Source organism: Uloborus diversus, chromosome 5 (genome assembly GCF_026930045.1).
Source record: "Uloborus diversus isolate 005 chromosome 5, Udiv.v.3.1, whole genome shotgun sequence".
In the NCBI taxonomy this organism is placed as follows: domain Eukaryota; kingdom Metazoa; phylum Arthropoda; class Arachnida; order Araneae; family Uloboridae; genus Uloborus; species Uloborus diversus.
The window spans coordinates 81,643,536-81,665,963 of record NC_072735.1 but is presented as its reverse complement, the minus strand read 5'-3'; the positions used below and the strand labels follow the sequence as shown (position 1 = coordinate 81,665,963).

Below are 22,428 nucleotides of genomic sequence, written 5' to 3'. Positions count from 1 at the left end.
CTAAAAATACTCTGATCAAATTTCTTTTTTATTTATTACTTAACTAGCCGCCTGCCTTCTTACGCCATTCGCCTTTCTATGTAAGAAGCCCCCTACGGCGGCTGTTTGGCTAACTTGTCATTGACCTTTTTACTTCAAGTTTGCCGCCTTCGGCGGCTGTTTGGATAAATTTGGCAGCAGTATTAATCCATTTTTATCTTTTTTGTGCCATTCACATTTTTACGCCAAGATTGCCGCCTTAGACGGCTATCTACCTTTACGATCTATCTCTAAATTTTCTTATCCATCTCTATTTATTTTAACCTCCCCGTCCAATTCCTAATAAAAACAAAGATCACTCAAAAAAACCGCTTTTTTTAAATTTAAGTGGAACAAAAAAAAAAGTTATTTCCAAAATTCCTTGTAGTGTGCAAAAAGTAGCGTTTGGCAAAGAAAAAAAAATCTCGCTGTTTTTATTGATTTAAATGCGCAAAACTGTGAAATGTAACGTAATATAGATACAGCAAAACGTCCAGTTTGGGGGGGGGGGGTGGAAAAAGAAATAAATGCAATCCCTAAATAAAACAAAAAAAGGAAAGAAAAAAAGGAAGCGTTGCCGGAAAAACACGTGGTCATCACGTCATAAAATGTAGAAGTAAGCTATATAGTAAAAAAAAAAGATTAACATTGTTTGCAATTAAGATTCCATCGTAAATATAGAATCGAAATCCAAGTAGTGACGTCAGAGGCATAAAAAATTGAAGAACGCTTTTTTCGACCGATGCGTGGAAAGACATGATGTGTTCAGCATTAAAAAAATTGTAAAAAAAAAAAGAAATCTATTGCGTATTTTTAAGAACTTTTTTCTTTTGAAGAGGGCGAAATGTTTTAACTATTACCAACTTAAATTTTCGAAATGAGGCTTTGATACTTCTCGCAGGATGATATTAGAAAAAAATAAAACCCAGGAAAAAATGCAAATTAAAATTGCTCTATCTCCAAACTTTTTTCATTCATCATATTTAGAATTAAATTTCCTACGCTATAGTACAAAAAATATTTGTGTGGTGCGATTGGTTCGGGGTCTGTGAGGTAAAAACTACTAAAAAGTGCAAAAAAAAAAAAAAAAAAAAAAACACATAAAACATTAAATAACTTTTTCTAATTAAAATATCAAAAATCGAAGCCCAAGGTGCATATTTTCGGCAAAAACTGCACCTGTATACCAAATTTCATCTTTCTAGGCCTTACCGTTTTCCCGGGAAGCGCGCCACACACACACACAAACATCTTGTTTTATTATATGTATAGATGTGCTTCTGAGCTTACTATTTATCCATTTTCAGAAGAAAAAAAAAACAATATCATATTAAAGCTGCTTTTTTATTTACTGTAAAAAATAAATATATAAATGAATAAAAATAAACATAGGCATTGGTTACTTAGCCACAGGAGTAAAATACTTATGCCGGAATTTCGTTAAGTAATACGGAAGAAGATAAACTTTAAAAAGTGATAGGTAATCTATGAATGAACAGAGTTCAGGAAAAAGTTCAAATAAATTGACTTTTTTTTAAATTTAATTTGCAATTTTCTTATCATGTTAAAAGTGTTACTTGGATACTAATAATGAAAATTAAATTATTTTTAAACGAAATAAGATAATTTGTCATAATTTTACACCCTAAACAAGTATAATAAACTCAAGTATTAAGTTTAGTTTTATTTATTTAAAAAATAATTTTGGGATGCACCCCTTTTTTATTTGAAACATGACCGTCTTGAGAATTTTCCAACCCTCTCCCCTGCTTGGCCAACTGTTGTTGTTGTTCTACTGTCCATGGATTGCACTATGAACGAATGAAGAGCCATTGACTCGTTCTAATTTTAAACAATAACTTTGCTCAAGCATCGAGAGATGTCACCACTGGTTATCTCCACTTCTATAATTTACACACGAGCTGAATGGGAAGAAACTTTTCTCCATTCATCCTGTGTTAATGGTAACTTCCCAACAAATTTGTACTCGGTACTGTCAAGGTAGATCGAATGTGAATCTAATATACATTTCGTCACAATACATTTTCAAAGATAGTGCTCAGTAATAAAACTTTGTATACTTTTTCTTTTAATGCTGTCTTTTTTTTTTTTTTTTTTGGTTTATGTTTGACTAATTTTGATGTCATATAAGATATAAATAGCTTCCGTTACTTAAATTGTATTAGTTATATGCATAAAAAAATTTCCTCTAGCTTCAGTGATGTCAGTATCCAAGACTTGTTATATTCATGGTGCAATATATGAATACTTATTAACGATTATTCTTTAAATTACATGTGCATTAGTTAGTAGTAAGAATAAGAGTAAATATATTTTTCGAAAGAAAGCGGGTTATACTTTGCCAAAATTGGTAACTTAAACTTTTGCAACAGTTAGAAATGTTTGGCTTTAATCCAGGCATTTTCCCGGATATTACTCTGTAAAACAAATGAGAACTTAAACCAGTTGAGTTATAACACATTTCTTTATTTCTATATACAAAAAATATATATCATTATAATTTGCACGCATTTGAACATTTTGATTTCGTGGTCGTTCTTGTTCAGTTTTGACCATTTCTTGAGACATAGCCAAAAAAGTATTCCATTCCGGTTGTTGGATTAATTAAGTATCAAAGGGCAATTAGCAACATAAATGCAATTAAATTGCATTCATTAAATATCGAGAGTGAAACATTGTACTAGTAACCTCTCTTTTTTTATGCTTCAACTAATACTGCAATTTAAATTAATTTTCTTTTCTTTTCTTGTTTCTTTTATGATAAATTATTAAGTCCTCAAGTGTACATATTTTTAGATGTGAAAAATGATAATAGTAAAATCGACGCCTCAAAGCAACAGTAGGATATCTTACTCTTGTTTTCAGGCTTAGATATCTTACTCTTGTTTTCAGGCTTAGATATCTTACTCTTGCTATGAGTTGACGATATAGAAAAACTTTTTTTTTCTATCTCTTTTGATAGATCACATACGGGATAGCTCCATAAAATTTGTGTTTAATCTTGAAAAAATGAAATGAAGAAATCATTTTCTTTTCTAGTTGAAAAAGGGATCAGAAAAGAATGATAGGAATTTAGTAGCTTAAATTCTTTCAGAAAAATGTTTGAAATAGTTAGTTTTTGAAAATATTTCAAAGTCTACTGATGAAAGTGGGATTGAAACAAATAATTAATCAAATACGTCTATAAGTAACACAGTTCTGATACGATATTTCTTCCTAATTTAAATATTTCGAGTACTTATTTTACTTTACCTTGACTCGTTAAACATTTTTAGTGAAATTTATAACAATTCCAAAGCAAAAGACGTTCATATTAATGCTTAACAATTAAAATAATGTATTTTGAGGAAACGTTTATAAATAAGATTAAAAATATCAAAAATTGAATTATCTATAGTTAGCTTACATTTCATTCCACTTTTGTATACGTTCCTTAATTAATCCAACAACTTTCGAATACTAAGATTTTACAAATAATTAATGGAGCAATATGCTCATATAAAACACAATAAGTTCTAACTAAAATATGGCAAACATAAAATGAAAGACATCATTCTGACGTATTCTCTCCAATCAATCGGAAAGCGTCAAAATTAAGGATGACAAGCAGAGAAATCACGGGCATCGGCATTCCGATTTTTCAGAGGGAAACATAAATAATGGAATCGGGAGACGCAGGATGTATTGAGGGGGGGGGGAGAAGATTCCACAGCTAGTTGGTATATTTTTACTTTGTATTGTATATTATTTAATTTGAGTTATTATTATTATTATTTTGCTTCAAATTTAGGTTTTAAAATAAAGTTTTTTTAAATAGTTATTTAGAGTAATTTTGATACACAATTTCTCTGCTGTTAGAAGCCTCAATACTGTTTAAATGGTATAATTGTGTTTCTTGTCACAAAATTATGTAAAAACTCCTAAAGTATTGTGTAGTTACCAAATATGAAGAAATAATCATTCTAAAAACTAAAAATAAAGAAATAATAATTATAATGATTCATCATTTAAAAATTTATAAACTGAATCATTAGCTTGATTCGGAGTTTTTCCGACATTTAGGGTACTTTGAACATTTTTATTACATTTTTAAAATGCAAATTAAATTGAAATTTGCTTGGAAATTTAATTTCTCAACCAGAGCCAATTCCTCCTCTGAAAATTCATATCCGACGCCGATGAATAATATGCATACAAAGAACATAGCTCTATAAACATCAACACAATAGTTTTGAATGTTATATATATATGCTTGTTGAATATTCACTCGTTTTAACAATGATCGTGCAACGATTGGTACATAAGTGGCACAGCAAATCTACAACGGCTAAGTTGTACCAGCAGATGAGGTATGACGATATATTACAATGTTGTAGTTGTATTTGTAAAAGCAAATGAGGTATGAAAATATATTACAGTGGTGCAGTTTTACAAGCAGCTGAGGTATGATAATACATATGATTTCAGTGATCGAAGCAAATTGTCAAAAACTTGAGAAGCTTTGGAAAAAAATTTAAGTAAGCTTATGTGGAATAAGGTATTGCAGCAATTTTAATTATTATGATTACTAATCATTACCTATTTATTTATTTTAGAATATGAGGCATGTTAAATTTTTTAACAGTTAGAAAACAATAATATTCATCATAGATTATTTTTAATGCAATTAATATAAATTAATCCTCAAAAATATAAAGTTAATATCTTCCACAGTCTTCAAAGCATTTGTACTCTTTTTACTTTTACAATATTTAAACATGTATTTTTAAACTTATATATTTTTATACTTTAAGACGTTATTTCCTTACAAGTTAATAAAGTTTTAAGAATGGCATTGCTCTCTTTTGTTTCTAAAGAAGATTTACTTTGAAGCAAGGTTTGAATTAAGGGGTCGTTAATTGTATTTTGCTAATAAAAAACTTAATTTAACGACAACAATTTCACACCCAGTCCTCATTTTCGAGCCCTAACTTTTTACAAAAGGAATTAATTTGACAATCTTAGTTATAAACTCAATCGTAATTTTTTGCTAAGTTTATATATTAAGGCTGTAAGAGTTTGCGATTGCAAATACGTAACATTTTTCCTTGAACTTTTTTATTTTAAAATTACGCTTTGGCGGAACATTTTGGCAATTTTCAAAAAAAAATAGCTAGATGCTACTTACGGTAGCTTTTATATATTAATTTCGAATCCTGGTTTAAATACATGTCCAAAATACGCATTCAAGTTTTAGATTCATTTACTTTAAATGCAAATTCTCTAACTATTTTAGGGAGAAAAAACAAGCTAACACAAAAATTTTTATTTTGTTTTCATTATAAATGTACAAAATGCAATTCTTAAATATATATATATATATATATATATATATATATATATATATATATATATATATATATATATAAACATTCATATTTTTGCTTTTTGTGTGTTTTGTTTTGATGTTCAATTAGATAAGAGTGTTTCGGAGGAATAACCAAAATTGCAGTACTATACATGAAAAAAAAAGATGATATTATATTAAAAACAATTAAAATGTGCATCTTTTGAACATTTACAGTAATCCTCAGCTATAGTAATGATTTTATAGCTACTGCAATACTTCATAGATAAGAGGCATAAGATTTCATTCTACAATTTTAAGACAATTTTATCTCACACAAGCAATTTTATGCATTTTTTCCCTATGTTGATTTATTGCAGTACGTTTCTAAACATTTTGACTGTATCTTTAGTCATTAGACTCTATCATTAGTCTCTGTATAACCTTGGAAAACGGCAGGTTAATCGGAGCACGGAATTTCTATTTTGATGACAGATGATGAGTTTTTATCACAGATCAATTCTAAAAATGGCAGCTTAAGTCAAATCTGTAAAAAGAGAAATAATTTATTATTTTCCTCGTTTAACGAAAAACATCTGACAAATGAACTTTTTTTATTAAATTGTAACAAATCAATCTTTTAAAATGTGACAGAAAAAGTCGAAGTTATTACAGAAATACGATGAGAGAGATTACATATTTGGGTAGGATAAGAATAACTATACTACTTGTATAATAAGATGCACTGACTTAAGCACAACCTTACTAAACACTTGAATAAAAATTTTGCAAAAACAGTGAAATTTTCAAATGTTTTTAATCGGAATGCCCATGAATTCGTAAGAAAACAAATGTGCAGTAAACTCCCGATTATCCGCTGAATAGGGTGGCATAATAACCGCGGATAAACGAAAACCGCGGATCATCCGAAAAAAAGCAAGAAACGATACTAGTGTATATGATAGCTAAAAATATGAATAACACTAACACATACATTTAAATTATAGCTAAAAACTATAAAATTTAATTCGAAAATACATGTAAAAGCTTAAAACGAACAATAACACAATCATAATTTTAAAAAACATTTAATGCCTGTAATATTAGTACATATCTTACATTTTTACAAAAAAAAAAAAAAAAGATTAATTGTAAGTAGTCACAGTTAAAATAAAATGTGAAAAGACCTGCGGATAATCCGACCGCCAATAATCGGGAGTTTACCGTATTTCGTATTCTGTTAAGAGTAATACTTTAATGCAGGGAGGAGAGGAGTATCACTCTCTTTCGTCAATATAAATGCAAAGTACCGAATATGAAAAAGTACGTTTTTCTTTAAAAAATTTAAAAATGATAAAAGTGCTTACTAGTGTAGAAATCACAACATTCTTGCTGTATGGGACTGATTTGATATTCACATTACAAGTGCTATCCCCCCCCCCCACCCCCCGTCTTCTGATAAATGATGATTTTCGCCTTCTATACTTTGCATTTGTAACGGCATGGCGACAACATTGCATGAAATTTATAAACTCATGTTATGATGAATAATGAGGAAAAAAACTAAGAAAACAGTTCCTCGACAATTTTAAGGATATTATTTGAGATAGTGAGAACCAAAGGGATGCAAGTGGCAAAATTAAAACTTTGGAGATAACCAGTACAAATGGTAGGTTAACCTCTCCTCTGTCTTGGGGCAAGAGATGGTACTAGTAGCCCTGGTAGTTGCTGCTATACAGCATGATTTAGAAAAAAAATCAATGAAAACCTACCTAGGATTTGATCTTTAAACGCGTTTTACTCAAAACTTAAAATAGTCCACTTGCATCCCTTTGCTTCTCACTGTTTAATTTTTCATTTAGGTCATTTTCGTTAATTTTTATAGATCTGTTTTCTTTCCTATCCCCCCCCCCCTTTTTTTTAAACTTTCTTTCCTTTCTTTCTTTATGTCTTTTCCTTTTTTCAAGAATTTTTAAGGACATTTTTTGGTCATCAGCATCCTAGTCCTGAATCAACATTTAAGTATAGGGCCTTAACTTTTCCTTTTCCAACATAACACAAAAGTTTCAGTTTACTAAACACAACTTACAATGAAAACTATAATCGTTAAAAGGGATCGTAATCACATAGAAACAAAAAACCACTAGATAGAAAAAAAAACTGGGTTGTGGAAAGAATCAATCCTTTGAAAAAGCATTGGACCGGCAGTACAGTTAAAAATAACAGGTACATCTAACTCTTGAGATTTATATACTATCCCCTAAACAATCCCCCTAAATATTATCCTCAATGAAAATGATTAGGAAGTGTTATAGGGTTTTAATGATAACTCATTCATTCACTCAAACTGGATTTTTCAATTTGTAAGAGCTGGTTGAACCCAATACTCAAAATGGCAATGCTTCGACTTCGATTTTCCTTCCCAGTAGACATTTAATTTATAAGCATCAAACGCGAGATAAAACATTCTGTTAAGATCGTCGAAGAAACTTGTAGTCAAATGAAAATCAAAACATCTCAACATTATTTCTATGTGAAACATACCATGTTACAATTTTATCATAAATGTCTAACTTTTACAAACGAAGTCTTCAGGAGACAAAGTAACTTACTTGACTCATTACTATAACATGACTGCCTCTTGGGTGGCAACTGCTTCATACGGATACCTTAAATGCTGCATCTGAAAAGAAAAAAAGACATTTAGACGAAAATAAATATTACAGCCTCAAAGCAATCAGTACTCAGAAGCATCTTCAAAATGCAGAGCAGTTATGAGCATAACTTTTTCATGACTTCAAAGCCACAAACTATTGAAGGCATTGAAACTGTTGAAGCTATTAAAACTATTGAAGCATTTAAAACTGTTAAAGCAATAGAAGCTATAATTTTTATTTCTTAAATATAATGTTAATTAATTATTATTATTATTTCCGAGTTGTCTATAGATAAATAATGTGATTTCTATCACCAACTAATCTCTCAAGTTTGATAGCATACGTTAGCTACATAGTGTCAAAGTGTAACACCATGCAACTAATGAAGCAGGTTCTCCCCTCCCCTCCCTCTCTTTTAATAGCTTCCATTAAAGATCATGGAATCATTTTATCAACAGGTTTCTTTTTCCTTCTACACACCCTGAACTCGACAATCTGCTTCGCTGTTGCCTAAGCGTCCTCTTGCTTTTTGGACATGATAGATAGGTTCTGTCCTCGAGGTCTTTTCTTGTTTTCAGGGCAAGACAACGAACTTTCCGTTGCTAGAAATTCCACTTTTGAGGTAACGGGTGAAGAAGGACGTCGGTCAGGATTATTCTTTGACCCCAAAAATTAAGCTTTTTCCAGGAAAATATTAAGTCAGGGGTTCTTAACCTTTTTCAACTCACGTTATCCCTTTTTTGCGCATCATTAACTGTGCATACCTCGACAAAAACGCTTTAGTTTATCTAATATGACGCACTTAAGAAGGAATTAACTCTTAAACTTGGACAACTTATTGCAAAGTTTTTTATTAATCAGGCATAAGCATTTGAAAACTCTCAAGAAATTAGTAGGAACTATGCGCTTAAAAAAAAAATTACAAAATTCATCAAGTTTTGGCTTCAGCATGGTCAAATACAGCCCTAAATCCTCCTCAACAAAAACTTGTTTCTTGTTGAAACAAAAACTTGGTCTTCAAGCAAGCTAAACTGCAAAAATTTTCTTCAAAATAAGTTATTACAAACACCAGTAAGTATGTCACAGCAGTGTTAATAGGTTATTTGGTTTTTTTTCCCTTCAATATCAATTCAGAAGTTAATTAAGTACTGCAATACTTTTGCCTCAGTGGTAGGCTCACCATGATATTCTTCAAACATTATGTCATCAGTAAATTCTGACGTTATCAATACAATTTATTTCTTTTTGGTAATAAACCGAGTGCCCTTTACAGATTTTCACGTACTACTGGTGGAGAACTATGATATGATACGAACTATCCTTTTTTTATCCAAACACTCGTTGCTTTGAAGCAACCCCATTTGAACAATACAGTCATTTTTTGAATTTTAAGAACAGTCAGCTGTCTTGTTTACTGCGTTGAAAAATTAAGTACGTCCTATTTTTGAAAAAGTATCGACCTCACAGTAAGGGTTTAGTTTGAAAAATCTACTTCATATCCTTTCACTCTTACTATCTTCTTCATTTAGTCTTCATGAAATATTTATATATGTTCTAAAACTAAAAAAAAACTCATCACCCGGAATAAACGCAGAGGGAAAATATCAGTTCTAGATGGGGAATCATTTCTTACTTTTACGGGAGTCATTTCTTATTTATCTAACTTGGTCGGGGAATAATTCAGATTTTATCAAAGCAATAACATGTAGCAAACTACATAAGTTTTGATACAGCCTAGATTCATGAAGCACTGGTGAAGTACAAAATAATTTGACCACCATTTGCTTTATTGTTTGGTGAGATTTTTTACAATGACTTGCGAATCAAATAGTTCATTTCAATACGTAAATTCAGAATCAAATTTCAAAGTTCAATATTTATCATTACCTTTTGTCATTTATTTTCGTTTATGTACTTCTGTTTACTACTCCACTTTTACATAACTGATTGTATTTTTTCTATTACTCAAATCATTTATTTATTTTAATATTTCAGAAAATAAAGTCCTGAACCTAAATACTTATTATTGTTATTTGAGTTTCGTACTTTCTTTTACAATTCTACTTTTGCGCATTATTGATTAAACTTTTTTTATTTCTTTACTTTTACTTATATTCCAACATTTTTCTATACATTTACTTATTTAATTGTTTTGATGAGGAAAACGAACTACCAAACTTCGGTATTTATTACCTCTTCATTTATTTTCCTACATTTACTTCCTTTTACTGTTCTACTTTTGTACATTTTTGATTGCAATACTTTTTATTACTTTACTTTTATTTATTTTTCAGGTTAATTATTTATTCATTCATTTATCTAATTATTTTGATATTTCCGAAAACAAGCTCCAAAACTTCAATATTGATTATTTTAATACTTATTTTCATTTAAGCTCTTTTTTTTATTGTTCCCCTTTTGCTTTTTTGATTGCACGTTCTTTTTATTACTAAATTTTTACTAATATATACCAGCATTTTTTTTAAATTGATTATTTTTTATGATGCATTTATTGATTTGTTTATTTGTACTGATATTTCGGAAAGCGAAATCTTTCATTTCTTTAATAACAAAACTCGGAATGCTCTTGAGAAACCAACTTGGAAAAGGGAGCAGGTGTGCTGAGGACCCTGACGTGACCCCAACGCTTTTTCCCAAGGCTCATGGGCACGTGATTACTTTTCGTAGGCCCGGGGAGAGGGGGGCCTTTTCATGTGTCCCTCTTTCTTTTTTCTTTGCCCCATTATAATCTCTTCTCCCGGACAGTTCGGGGGCGACACTGTTGCTAGGCAAGCTCTGAAATTTGAAAAACCACGCTGCTACATGGAGACGAAAAATAAACTTGCAAAAATTTATGCACTGCTGTATTTCAGGAGCTTCTCTTTTGAAAATCGATGATATTTTGCATAAATTTGCACTCTATTTGGGGGAAAGAAAAGGGTTTTCCTTTTAACGCCGAAACAAGTGTATGCCGTAATCTTGCAAGTTTTGTGCAATAAAACTTTGTTATTTTTAATTTTACTTTTCTGCTCAAAAGTATGTATTTATTTCTTATTTTTGTTTCGCATAGGATATAAATTCTCATCATGCACCACATCTTTGCGACATTGTTTTCCTTCTTTTTCAGCCATATACAGTGAAACCTGTGTAAGTTGACCACTTGCGGTGCACCATTTTGGTAGTCAACTTAAACAGGTGGTCAACTTATAGAGGTTGAATTACATGATATAGATCTAATTCTGTGCCTAAAAATAGCGGTCTACTTAGGCAGGTGGTCAACTTACAAGAGTGATCAACTTCACAGGTTTTACTGTAGTACTTCCAACTTCACAAAAACTCAAGGAAAATACGAGTAAGGCCTTATGAGACATTTTCAAAGAGGTACTGAGCTCCCCTCTCTTGGAAGTGCCTTAATTTAAGAGACAATATTAATTCAATTTTTCAATCAAACAGCGGTCACTGTTGCCTACTTTTCCAGCAACACAATGAATTGCAGTTTTACATTAAAACAGATCATCGCAGATCGTTGGCAGAATTACGATTGTCGTATACAAAAATTACCAATATTTTAATCTTTTAAATACGTGAATGGAAAATATACAAAACATTGCATGAGTAAGATGTAAAGCTATATTGATTTACGTAGTACCATATTTGCACTTTAAGAATCCTTGATTTAAATCTAATCCCGTTCCTCACTCGTAGCTAAAATATCGTTCCATGCACTAATTATTTATTATTTATTTTTTTCATGCAACATTTAAAAAATACTTAAAAAATACCCTGGCTTAAAAATAGATTTCCCCTCCAAATCCACACTGCAGTTCCTTCAATTGTCTTTAAGAATAATCTTGCGAGAGCGACGTATCGTAACTGAACACTCATTTTATTTAAAAGGGATGTCATTAAAATAAACATCGAATTGATTTTCGGTGTAATTTTTTAACTCTATGCTAAAAGGAATGCAAGTCAAAAATTTGAAAATAGAGAGAAAAGACATCAAATATTCTTCGTTGTTGTTGTCATATTGTTAAACTTTTGCTTGGGATAAAATTGTTATTTTCCGCTACGAAATCTAAAGTAAATTTAAATAAAATTTGTGATTTGGAATTTATTGCATTCCGTGAAGTATGTTTCATCGCAGGTATCTAACGAAATATCAGTCTGCAATCCCCCAGAGGGAGCGATAGCAACCTGTTCCGTCATCTTAGAGAGTAGGAGTGTATTCGGTGCTCAGGAAGGGAGGGATGAAGAAGGAACTAAGAAAAGAAATCAGAGCAGCGACTGATCAGGTGGCAGCGGCGACGCGAGGGCGGCGAAATCTGAACTAGTTGTCATAAAACGTGGGGAAACAGTTGGAAGTTGACTTGTAATACTTTTAATAGGCAAATGCAGAAAGCAATTGTTTTAGTTTCTTGGAGGGGGGGGGGGGACAAAAGTAATTATATAAGTCTGTCTTGACATTTTTTGAAGGCTTTGAAAACTTTTTGGTATTATGAACTAACGTTTCGACTGTTTAACTAATAGCACTCAACGTCCATTTTTATAAGCAAAAAGTTTTCATCATTATTTTATAACAGGTTCAGTGAAGTTCAAACTGTTGCTGTCATTTGCTCAGTGTGTTCTTTTTTGAATTCTATAAAAGCTCGAATTTATTATGAGCTAACTTTTCAACTGTTTAACTCATAAATGTCCATTTCTATAAGCAAAAAGTGTTCTTAATATTTTTTAACAGGTTCAATGAAGTTCAAACTGCTACTGTCAATTACTCAGGGTGTTTTCGGCAAAAATCCGATCGTTCAGTATTGTAGCATAAATACTGTTTTCGGTTAACAACATATGGTGAGACTATTTCAAGCTAAACATTCTGCGAGGAATAAGTTTATAACTCACAAGCTAGATTGCTAACTTTTTATCCCTAAGTCGTGCCGGGCGCCAGTGAGAACCCCGTAGCGTGTCAACATTTCAATCATGCGTTCTTTAAGGAGTCATCAATAACGACTCGCTACACTGGTTCCATATCTCGTAATAAAATGATGGCACTTTTCGGGAGGAATGACAAAATGAATAAATGCCTCACACGAAACAGAATTCTCGTTCTCACTGGTAAACTGAAATTATTTTTCACCCAAGTGCATTGTTATTCCACTCACGGTGGCAGCATTGTGAAAGACCTAACGTATTCCGATGCAATCCACGATAAAGACGGAAAGTCAATGATTTGTGTAGTCTTAAGAGCTAAATCATCCGTCTTCTTAATGAATCGGGGCCCCTCTTTATTAAGACGTCATATGGGGTGTAACAGCAATGTTGAATTTTTAATTTAGATTGGGTAGAAGATATTGGGTTAGTTAAATTTTTTAAGGAGGACAGAAAATGCCACCAACGGAACTTTGACAAATGCAGGATGCTAATGTCTTTGCCGGTGTATGAGAACGATAATACTAGGCGCTTTTTCCAAAACTAGCAAATAGAGGAGTAATGTTTTCGTTGCTTTTAGCTGGTTTTGAAGCTCAGTAAAGCGCCAAATATCATCGTTTTCATAACCCAGCAAAAATGTCCTCGTTGACGGTGTTGAGAATTTTAGATTACTAAATGCTATACTTTAATTGATATTCTGATATTTTGCTAATGCAGTGGTTGATACTCCCACTCCCTTTTCTAAAGTTGAACAACCAAACAGAAACTCATGGGAGAGCAGGCACACAATTTGACCAGAAATTAAACTACCGTTTAGGAAGAAATTACTTTTATTGCTGTGGTTCGATGTTCTGGAGGATTTATCAATGAAATTTACCGATTCCATGGGATAAATTTTGTCAAAAGTGAAATCGTGATTTAGGAGGAAATGGTATTTAGCACAAAGTACCTTCAAGCTAAACGATAGCTGGTATATTATGTATGTGAAAGATTTTCTGCTATATTGCAATTTACGCAAGTAAAAGTTTTAAATATTTGGTATAAAATTTTTAAGTTTAATTTTTTCTTCATTTAACATACATATCTTCTACAGAAATGTATTAACAAAAATTTTCACCTGCGGTAAAATTTCATTTTGCTTGGGATTTACAAAAGATGAGGTCCTTTGCAACCTACAACTTTTCTTGGATTTCTTAGAGATATTTGGATTTATGGGGATTGTCTATCCCTGCTAGACAATTTCGAGATAAGTAAACAAACAAACACAAAAAAGTCCTTTCCTCTTAGCACAGGCTAACAGGCGCAGCGAACGAGTGTGGTCAAAAACCCAAGAACCCTAGTTTTCCACCACATTGCCAATCTAGTATGGTAACTGATATGCATATTTATAAATATGTACATAGTAGATGCAAGGTCTTGTGACAACCTACCCACAGAAGAAATTCTGTCTACACAAGTGACCCTTTGCATGCATGCAAAATTAAGAAAATTAAATAATGAATGCATATTCTTGTATTGTTTTTTGTCGTGAACTAAAATGTTGTGAAATTTAATTGTGTGAGAAAATATCGTTAAAAATGAGATTTTGTACCTTATCTATGAATCTATCTATCTATCTATATTTTGCTACCTATCAAGTATCATCTATCTATCTAAGTATACATACATTTTGTGCTATTGAATATATCTAAATATTAACTTTTTCAAATACCCACCGTTTCCTGCCGTAAAAAGACTTTTGTTATTCGTCGGCATACAATCGGAAGACATCGTTCCACACGAATTCAAGAGCGGGAATTAATTCCAAAGGGTGGTGCATCGTCCGGTATTAAGCTGGGCTACTTTTTTTTTCCGGAAGGGTAGATTGTCCGGCGGATGTCCAAACGCCGTTTTTCCCCTAGGAAAACGGACGACGTTCCTGTCTTGTGACAGATAGAGCACCGGAGCATTATTTTGGTGGACGCATACCGGCGTTTCGCATGGATTGAACAGGAAGATCGTCTATTCCAGATAATGGGAAGAGAGCTCACTTTTCCGCTGAGAGTGAAACTTCGAAAACTGCCGCACAAAGCGTAGGAGGTTGTTAAAAAATTGGATATTCTTTAGTGGCTACTATTGCACAAAACTGCCATTGTGTCTGCGATTGATTTATAGATTTCTGAGGCAGTATCAATTGTTGATTTGTCAGTGTGAATAACGGAAAAAAATCTTAAATTTGTCAGTCTCTCTTATTATGAACAAGTTCCTTGCATATGGCAATATCTTGCAATTCATTATTTATTTATTTATTTATTTTTATTGTGTATGTTCGATTAGATCAATCCGTTAACCTGGCCTTACCGCTAACTAACAAGGACCATGCCGTTTAATCAATCGTATATGAAAACATTCAATGGACACTAACCGCACTAACAACTGACGTCATCAAACGTCATGAAATCAGCCGCTCAGGTTGACCAGTTGCTCTATAGGAACATACCCAATAAGTCGCTCAGTTTGCTAATTAAATAGCAGAGAAAAAACAAACTTCTTAGACTGTAAAAAAAGGGAGAAACAAGCATCAAAAGTCTGAACTTACCCTTTTGCACCTCCGCCGGCTGTAGAATGTTATACTAGTGACTAAAAGAACAACGGCTAGGGCTCCGGCAGCCGCCCCGGCGCCTATCAGTAAAGCTGAAGAGCCACTGCTCGATGGTAACCTCCTGTCTACCGATGACTGAGATGATTCTGAAATTAAAAATTGAAAAGGTGGTCAGAGGAAGAGAATTATAAAAACAAGCATTTTCCATATTTCGATTTTTTATCCGAAAAAGGATAAGAAGTAAAAAAAAAAAACATCGGTAACAAAGTATAATATTGGATAGATATTTACAATATGTATTTTACATTATTTTCTTTGTTCGTCTTTTGATATTATATACCACACAAATGCAATAATCTTCAATCATTTCAATTTTCTCCAAGTCCTTTTAAAATTAACCAACGATTTAACGTGTCTCGCATTCTTATTATTCGCCAATTCCAATATGACAATTCGCCAAGTCCAATGAATGCATGTTCTTTGCACCTTTATTGCTCAAGCAGAATGATTTGACTGACTGTATACATCGCCACCACAGACAAGCAGACTGAGTAACTGTACAATATGTCGTGCGCAAATGGATTATACACTGTAAAAACGATTCAGAAACGTTCCTCGAAAATAATGGGCAGCTGATGTGCCCAATATCTGCCAGTAACATATCTTGCAAATTCCAGGAACTTTTTCCACTAAAATTCGGTAACCTTCCTGATATTATTCTGGAAGCCTCCTGAAAAATTCAGAAATCTTCCCGTTTAAAACCATTCGTGTCCGTGGAAATAACATTCTTGTCATCATTCTGATTTATCAAGGAAGTTAACAGAGCATCATTGCAAACATAGCCAAAGCTATGCCAGAATTGCAAGTAAGTAACGAGAATTTTACTTGCTTGCAAATCTAGCAAAGCAATGCAGTCCACACTTTAGCTCTCCCATTGGGAGTTGAATTAGCATGGACGGGCCGTACTTGAAGTAAAGCCGATACACTTTATAAATGCGCTCAATTAATCTTTAAACTGGGAGCTAAAAATATTTTTCACAACAGTGAAAAGTCTGCATTCTTGTGACTTGTAGCAATTCAGGAAACTTTTTGTCAAGAATACTTAATTTTTCCAGGAAGTGGATAAAAACCATTAAAATCCCGAAACGTGACACGGAAATAGCCAGTAACGTTTCGGAATTTTTTTACAGTGTACGCTGACACTAATGTCATATGTAAGTAGCTTTTTAGTGGGTCGTGGTGGTCTGATCGGTAAAGCGTCGGACTTGTGACCGGAGAGTCAAGGGTTCGATCCTCGCTGGTCGAAGATCCATCGCCTTCATTAATGGTGACTGGGGGACGTTAAATATGCTCGTGGTCACAAAGATCAATTGATGCAGTGAGAAGCAAAGGGATGTAAGTGGACATTTTCAAGTTTTGAGTAAAACACGTTTAAAGAAAACATCTTAGGTAGACTTTCATTGAATTTTTTTTTCTAAATCATGCTGTATAGCAGCAACTACCAGAGCTACTATTACCATCTACTGCCTTAAGACAGAGGAGAGGTTCACCTACCATATGTACTGGTTATCTCCAAATTTTTAATTTTGTCACTTGCATCCCTTTGCTTCTCACTGCCTCAATTGTCGACATACACGAGTTATAGTCACTTGCCGATATCGTCCCATCGGCACCGTGGACAAGCTAACTGAGTCACTCTAATGAAATGTGAGTGGATAGTTTTTACCGTATACTAATATTGATATCATACGTCTTGTTATTTATCTATGCCACCTTCTCACTGCAAGATATGAGTCAATACGTGAGCCATAGTGAGCTAACGACATAGTTCCACCTTATTAGCGTCTTGCGTGAGTCAAAGATTAGTTGCTGATGGGGCTATTCTATTGTCATACACGAACCATAGTCAGCTACCGGTATCGTGCCGTCGACATTTTAGGCAATCTGAATGAATCGCTGTATGGTAAAGTCAGAGACAAATGAACATTCATCTGTTAAAAGTTGCCGTTTTGGTCATATTTCCTTAGTTGAATATAAGATGCTGTCAGTAAAGCAAAACGTACCAACAGTGGTAGAAAGTGAAATTTCTGAACCGGTCTCTTTTGGCGTACTAAGACGGTCACTGTTTCTCGGCATGCCTGATTAGCATTCGCACAGCAGGCCATTGATTTGTTGCTGCGCCGTAGGACATCCGTTTACAATCCGATTATTTAAAAAACAAACGCTTTCGATCATCCAGCCAAACAACATCCGAAGCCAAAGGATCACGCAACGGCACGTGCCTGCATTGTCTCCTGAGCCTCCTAATCAGGTGTGTAGTATCCCATCGCTACTACCTTCGACTCATCCTTCGGAATGAGATCGAAGATTCCACAATCACCGGTAGCAAGCTGCCGGAATCTGAGGAAGAGTGATGGTCCTTAATGCGAGTCCGTCACGGAGTACTGGTATCCATTCTGCTCGTCAAAAGACAATGCAGAGAGGAAAAGGCACTGGAGAGGATTCGTCTTGTTGCACTAATCTGCATCTCAAGGGATCTCTGTAGGTAGCAATCGCGGTAGGCCAAGCGATTGATCAACGATTCGAAATCTACTGCGACAAGAAGTGTATAACAATTATGGGTTGAGGGGGGGGGCAAAAACAGAAACTAGCTATCTTTCGAGGAAATGTTTAACGAACTCAGAGCTTACGAAGGTTAATGGGAGCTTTAAAACCTTCTCGTAAGGGATTCAGATTTTCGTTCTTGGAAATAGAGCAGTTTGTGCATGTACCTTTTCGTTCCTTTCTTTATTTCTTTATTTTTCTTTTCTTTTTCTGAAATCATAAGATTCAGACCAAATATTGAATCATATTATCGACACACATAAAGAGTACACAGAGAAATATTTTAATGCCCCTACAAGCACAGAAACTTAAAAATACACCTCAAAACTGTTTTCAAACGCATTTTCATGCTATGCATGTTATAATAAAAATTAGAAATTTATCCTAATAGAAAATGAAAAAAAGCAATTGGAGTTTAGGGAGAATTACGGTAACCGGGTCGCGGCGATAAATATTTCATTCTGGCAACCCGCTACCTTACCTTGGCGACGGAGCAATTTTGGTAACCCTACACCAAAGCTGATTTGCTATTCGTTTGATCAATCAGCCATTTCAGAATCCACCTTTACAAAATTGTAATTTATTTGTCCAAGAAATCTTTCTTTCTTTTTTTTTAATTCCATAGAATAATATTTTAAATTTTCTCAAAGGTGATTTTTTTCTGAAAATTGGCAACATATTGTGTTTTTTCAATTTTTAGATCTTCGAAACATTTTATGAAATTTTACATCGCGAAATGTTTGTCACTTTTAACTCTTTTAAGTTATAGATTTAAAAATTAGTTATTCATATCTTTTGGATACGTTTTTGGAATGTGTTCGCAGTAAGTTTTTTCCTCCATGTTTTATTGTTCTATCTTAAATTTAAAATTTATTAATTATCGTAATCACTTATTTAATAAATTAGAATTATAATTTTAGTTATGATAAAACGTTCTTTGAATGGATATTTTGATGTGATTTAACTTATTTAGTAGATTGTTTTAAGTCTTAATTAAACAGTAAGTATTTTTAATGGCTTTTTCTCAGATTATTTCAGACTAATGTCGTGTTCTATCCAACTTTTACTGTTGTTAAATTTCGGTAAAAATTTATGTTTCATTTTAATGTTGCTTAGGAAACTCAACACGTTGATAGAAAGTGTAACACCAACACCATATGCTTCATGAACCTTTTCGTTCACATACATCATGATATTTTATTTCTTTTCCTACAGAAAAAATGAGTTCAATATTACTGCAATGGAAACGTAAAGAGCAGTATCGGCAAATTTTTATTTTAAATTTTTTTTTCGCATTTTCGTCATGGGTTGTATTTTAGCTTTCTTGTACAAACTTGCTTACTTGTTTTCCACTGAAAAAACAAAAAGGTCAAATTACATCATTTCGCTATTGTTAGTATCGAATCCAAAACACGTTTCTTTTTATGTCTCAAATATTCATCTCTGTAGATACTGCGCTTTATCTTCCCACGTTTAAGTTAATATCTTGAAAAAAGTTACCTCTCATTTGTCTTTTCTGAAAACTTTATTTCGAAGTAAGAAAAATAATATAGTTCTATAAAAAGAATAATAATAATAATAATAATTTAATTTAAATTTTGACATCTTGAATTCAAATTATGTTTCTCGCAATCACGAGTGTGGTATGTAGGCGTGTCTTTGTGTGTACGGGTTATGTGTATGTGTGTGTAGGCATATGTGTTTGCGTCTGTGGAGGGGGGGGGGGTATGTGTATGTGTGTGTAGGCATATGTGTTTGTGTCTGTATGCAGGCATGAATGTATGGGTAGTTGTGTGTATATGTGGGTGTCTGTATGTATGCGTGTGTGTATGTGTTTGTATGTGTGTATGTGTTTGCGTATGTGTGTAGGTGTACGTGTGTGTATGTGTATGTGTTTGTGTGTGTGTAGTTGTGTATGTGTCTGTGCGTGTGTGTAGTTGTGTATGTGTGTGTGCGTGTGTGTAGTTGTGTATGTATGCGCGTGTGTGTAGGACATGGATGCAACCTGGAGACGGCTTTCGCTAGATGTGCAGCATCGTGAGAAGCCTGTCGACGGTGATGGTGCGGAGGGTGGCGGTGGGAAAAATCAAAGGAACGTCAAAAATAGTCAAGTGAGAACAGTAAGCAACCGTGATTGCTCAATAATAAAAATTAAAGAAAAATAGGCCTAATCATTTGTTTCTTTCCATATTTTGCAATATTTTAAAAAGGAAAAAAAAAGAATTTTAATGTTTTTTTTTCTTTACGGTTGCAATAAGAGAAAGAAAAAGGTTAGTAAACAGTTGTAGTTACTAAGGTGATGGTTTGAGCAATCCGAAGTTCCGCCCCTTGTCTTTGGGTCAACTCTCATTTGATGATTTCTTTTGTTTACATTGTAGTACTTTGTTTATATTGAGTCGTAGGTGCCAAAAATACGCCAACGCGACCAGGTTACCGTAATTTTACCGGGGTTTAACATATTAGGCGTGAAGGATTTTTTTTTTTTTTTTTTTTTTTTTGTAAGTCAAAATTTCAAACATTCTGAATGTTAAAAACAAAAATAGTACATTGCTCTTCTTTTCCTGCCATTTTCAATTTAATCCGTAGAAAGTTATTTTCTTCATGTAATAGATTACTATTATGGTCTTCACTGCTTTCTTACATTTCATTTCTCCGAAATGAATTTCATCTCCCTCAAAAATATCAAGGAGTAATATCACGCCTTGGAAAAAAAAAAAAAAAACCAGGAGTACGCACAAATTTCGCTTTTCAAGCTCTAACTAATATTTTTTCCTTTATCTTTGAAAATGGTACTAACTGTTCGCAAATTCATTGCCATATTAATTATTGAAAAATATTAACTTATAGCTAAAAACTCACATTTTAACTGAATGTTTGAAACATTAAAATTCCCATTAGAAATGTATTCAAATGTCTTAAAAAACGGGAAAAGAATTGGGGAAATTATTTTATATATACAGAAGAAAGAAATGAAAACAGAACTGGGAAAAGTATTTTCAGTGGTAACTTTGAGCTTGAAATAAAAGGCGCCCAAATATTTAAAATCAGGTTCAAGTTAGTCAAGAAGAGGAAAAAACGTTTTCACGACAAAATATTATTTTTGAAAACACACTATTCCTACAATAAAATTCACTGCATCAGACAATATCAATGAATTAGTGTTTAACTTATTATACATTTTCGTTTCGTATTTTTTTTCAACATATGTATTTATTTTTATTTAAAAGAAGAAGCAGCTTGAAATGTTTTTTAAAAAGGGAAGAAAATAACACTAATGTCTGCTGTAAAAGGTTTGCCAATCTTTTTCCGTTTCACCTTTCGCAACTGAGAGGCCTACAGGGAGAATTGTGACGGTACATCGACAATTAGTTCGTGTTTGGAATGGAAAATGACCAACAAAAAAAAATTAATTTGAATTTTGACATCTTGAATTCAAATTGTGTTTTTCGCAATCACGAGTGTGTGTATGTAGGCGTGTGTGTTTGTGTGTGGGGGGGGGTATGTGTGTTGTGTGTAGGGGTATGTGTGTTGTGTGTAGGGGTATGTGTGTTGTGTCTAGGTGTATGTGTATGTATGTGTAGGCATGTGTGTTTGTGTCTGTGTGCAGGCATGAATGTGTGGTAGTTGTGTGTATGTTTTTGTGTGTGTGTGTGTATATGTAGGTGTCTGTATGTATGCATGAATGTGTGAGTAGTTGTGTGTATGTTTTTGTGTGTGTGTGTTTGTGTAGGTGTCAGTATGTATGCGTGTGTGTATGTGTATGTGTGTAGGTGTATGTGTGTGTATGTGTGTAGGTGTATGTGTGTGTATGTGTTTGTGCGCGTGTGTGTGTGTAGTTGTGTAGGAATGCGCGTGTGTGTTGGACATGGATGCAACCTGGAGACGGCTTTCGCTATAGGAGCAGCATCGTGAGGACCCGGTTGACGGTGATGCTGCAGAGGGTGGCGGTGGGAAAATAAAATCAAAGGACATCAAAACAGTCAAATGAGAACAATAAGCAATCGTGATTGCTCAAAAAGAAGAAGAAGAAAACACCATTTTACGAGTTTAATATTGGGAAGCTATTAAACGCACCGACAACATACAAAGAGGAGTTAAAGTTGCTTGTTGTATGAGCTTAATTAATTTATTTATTTATTTATTTTAACTTTATCTTTTATTTTTTCTATCAATGTGCAATTTTTTTGTGATAAACATGTAATTTTTTAAAAGAAAGGATTTTTAATGTACGTATATACCTTTGATACGTCATTACTTCATTTATATAATTCATTGCATAAATCTAATGACTAAATTAAACC

At 33.1% G+C, this 22,428-nt stretch overlaps 1 protein-coding gene across 1 annotated transcript in view; it reads right to left on the bottom strand.

The window, feature by feature from the left end:
• Window positions 1-5,797: 5,797 nt before the first annotated feature.
• The window catches only part of LOC129223430 (tumor necrosis factor receptor superfamily member 16-like), a 57,357-nt gene continuing 40,726 nt past the window's right edge, over window positions 5,798-22,428 (bottom strand). Inside the window, exons 3-5 of the mRNA XM_054858041.1 lie at window positions 15,521-15,669; window positions 7,978-8,048; window positions 5,798-5,912 (exon numbers count right to left, since the gene is read on the bottom strand). Coding sequence (XP_054714016.1) covers window positions 7,989-8,048; window positions 15,521-15,669 — 209 coding nt within the window. The 3' untranslated portion in view covers window positions 5,798-5,912; window positions 7,978-7,988. The remainder of the gene's footprint in view (window positions 5,913-7,977; window positions 8,049-15,520; window positions 15,670-22,428) is intronic.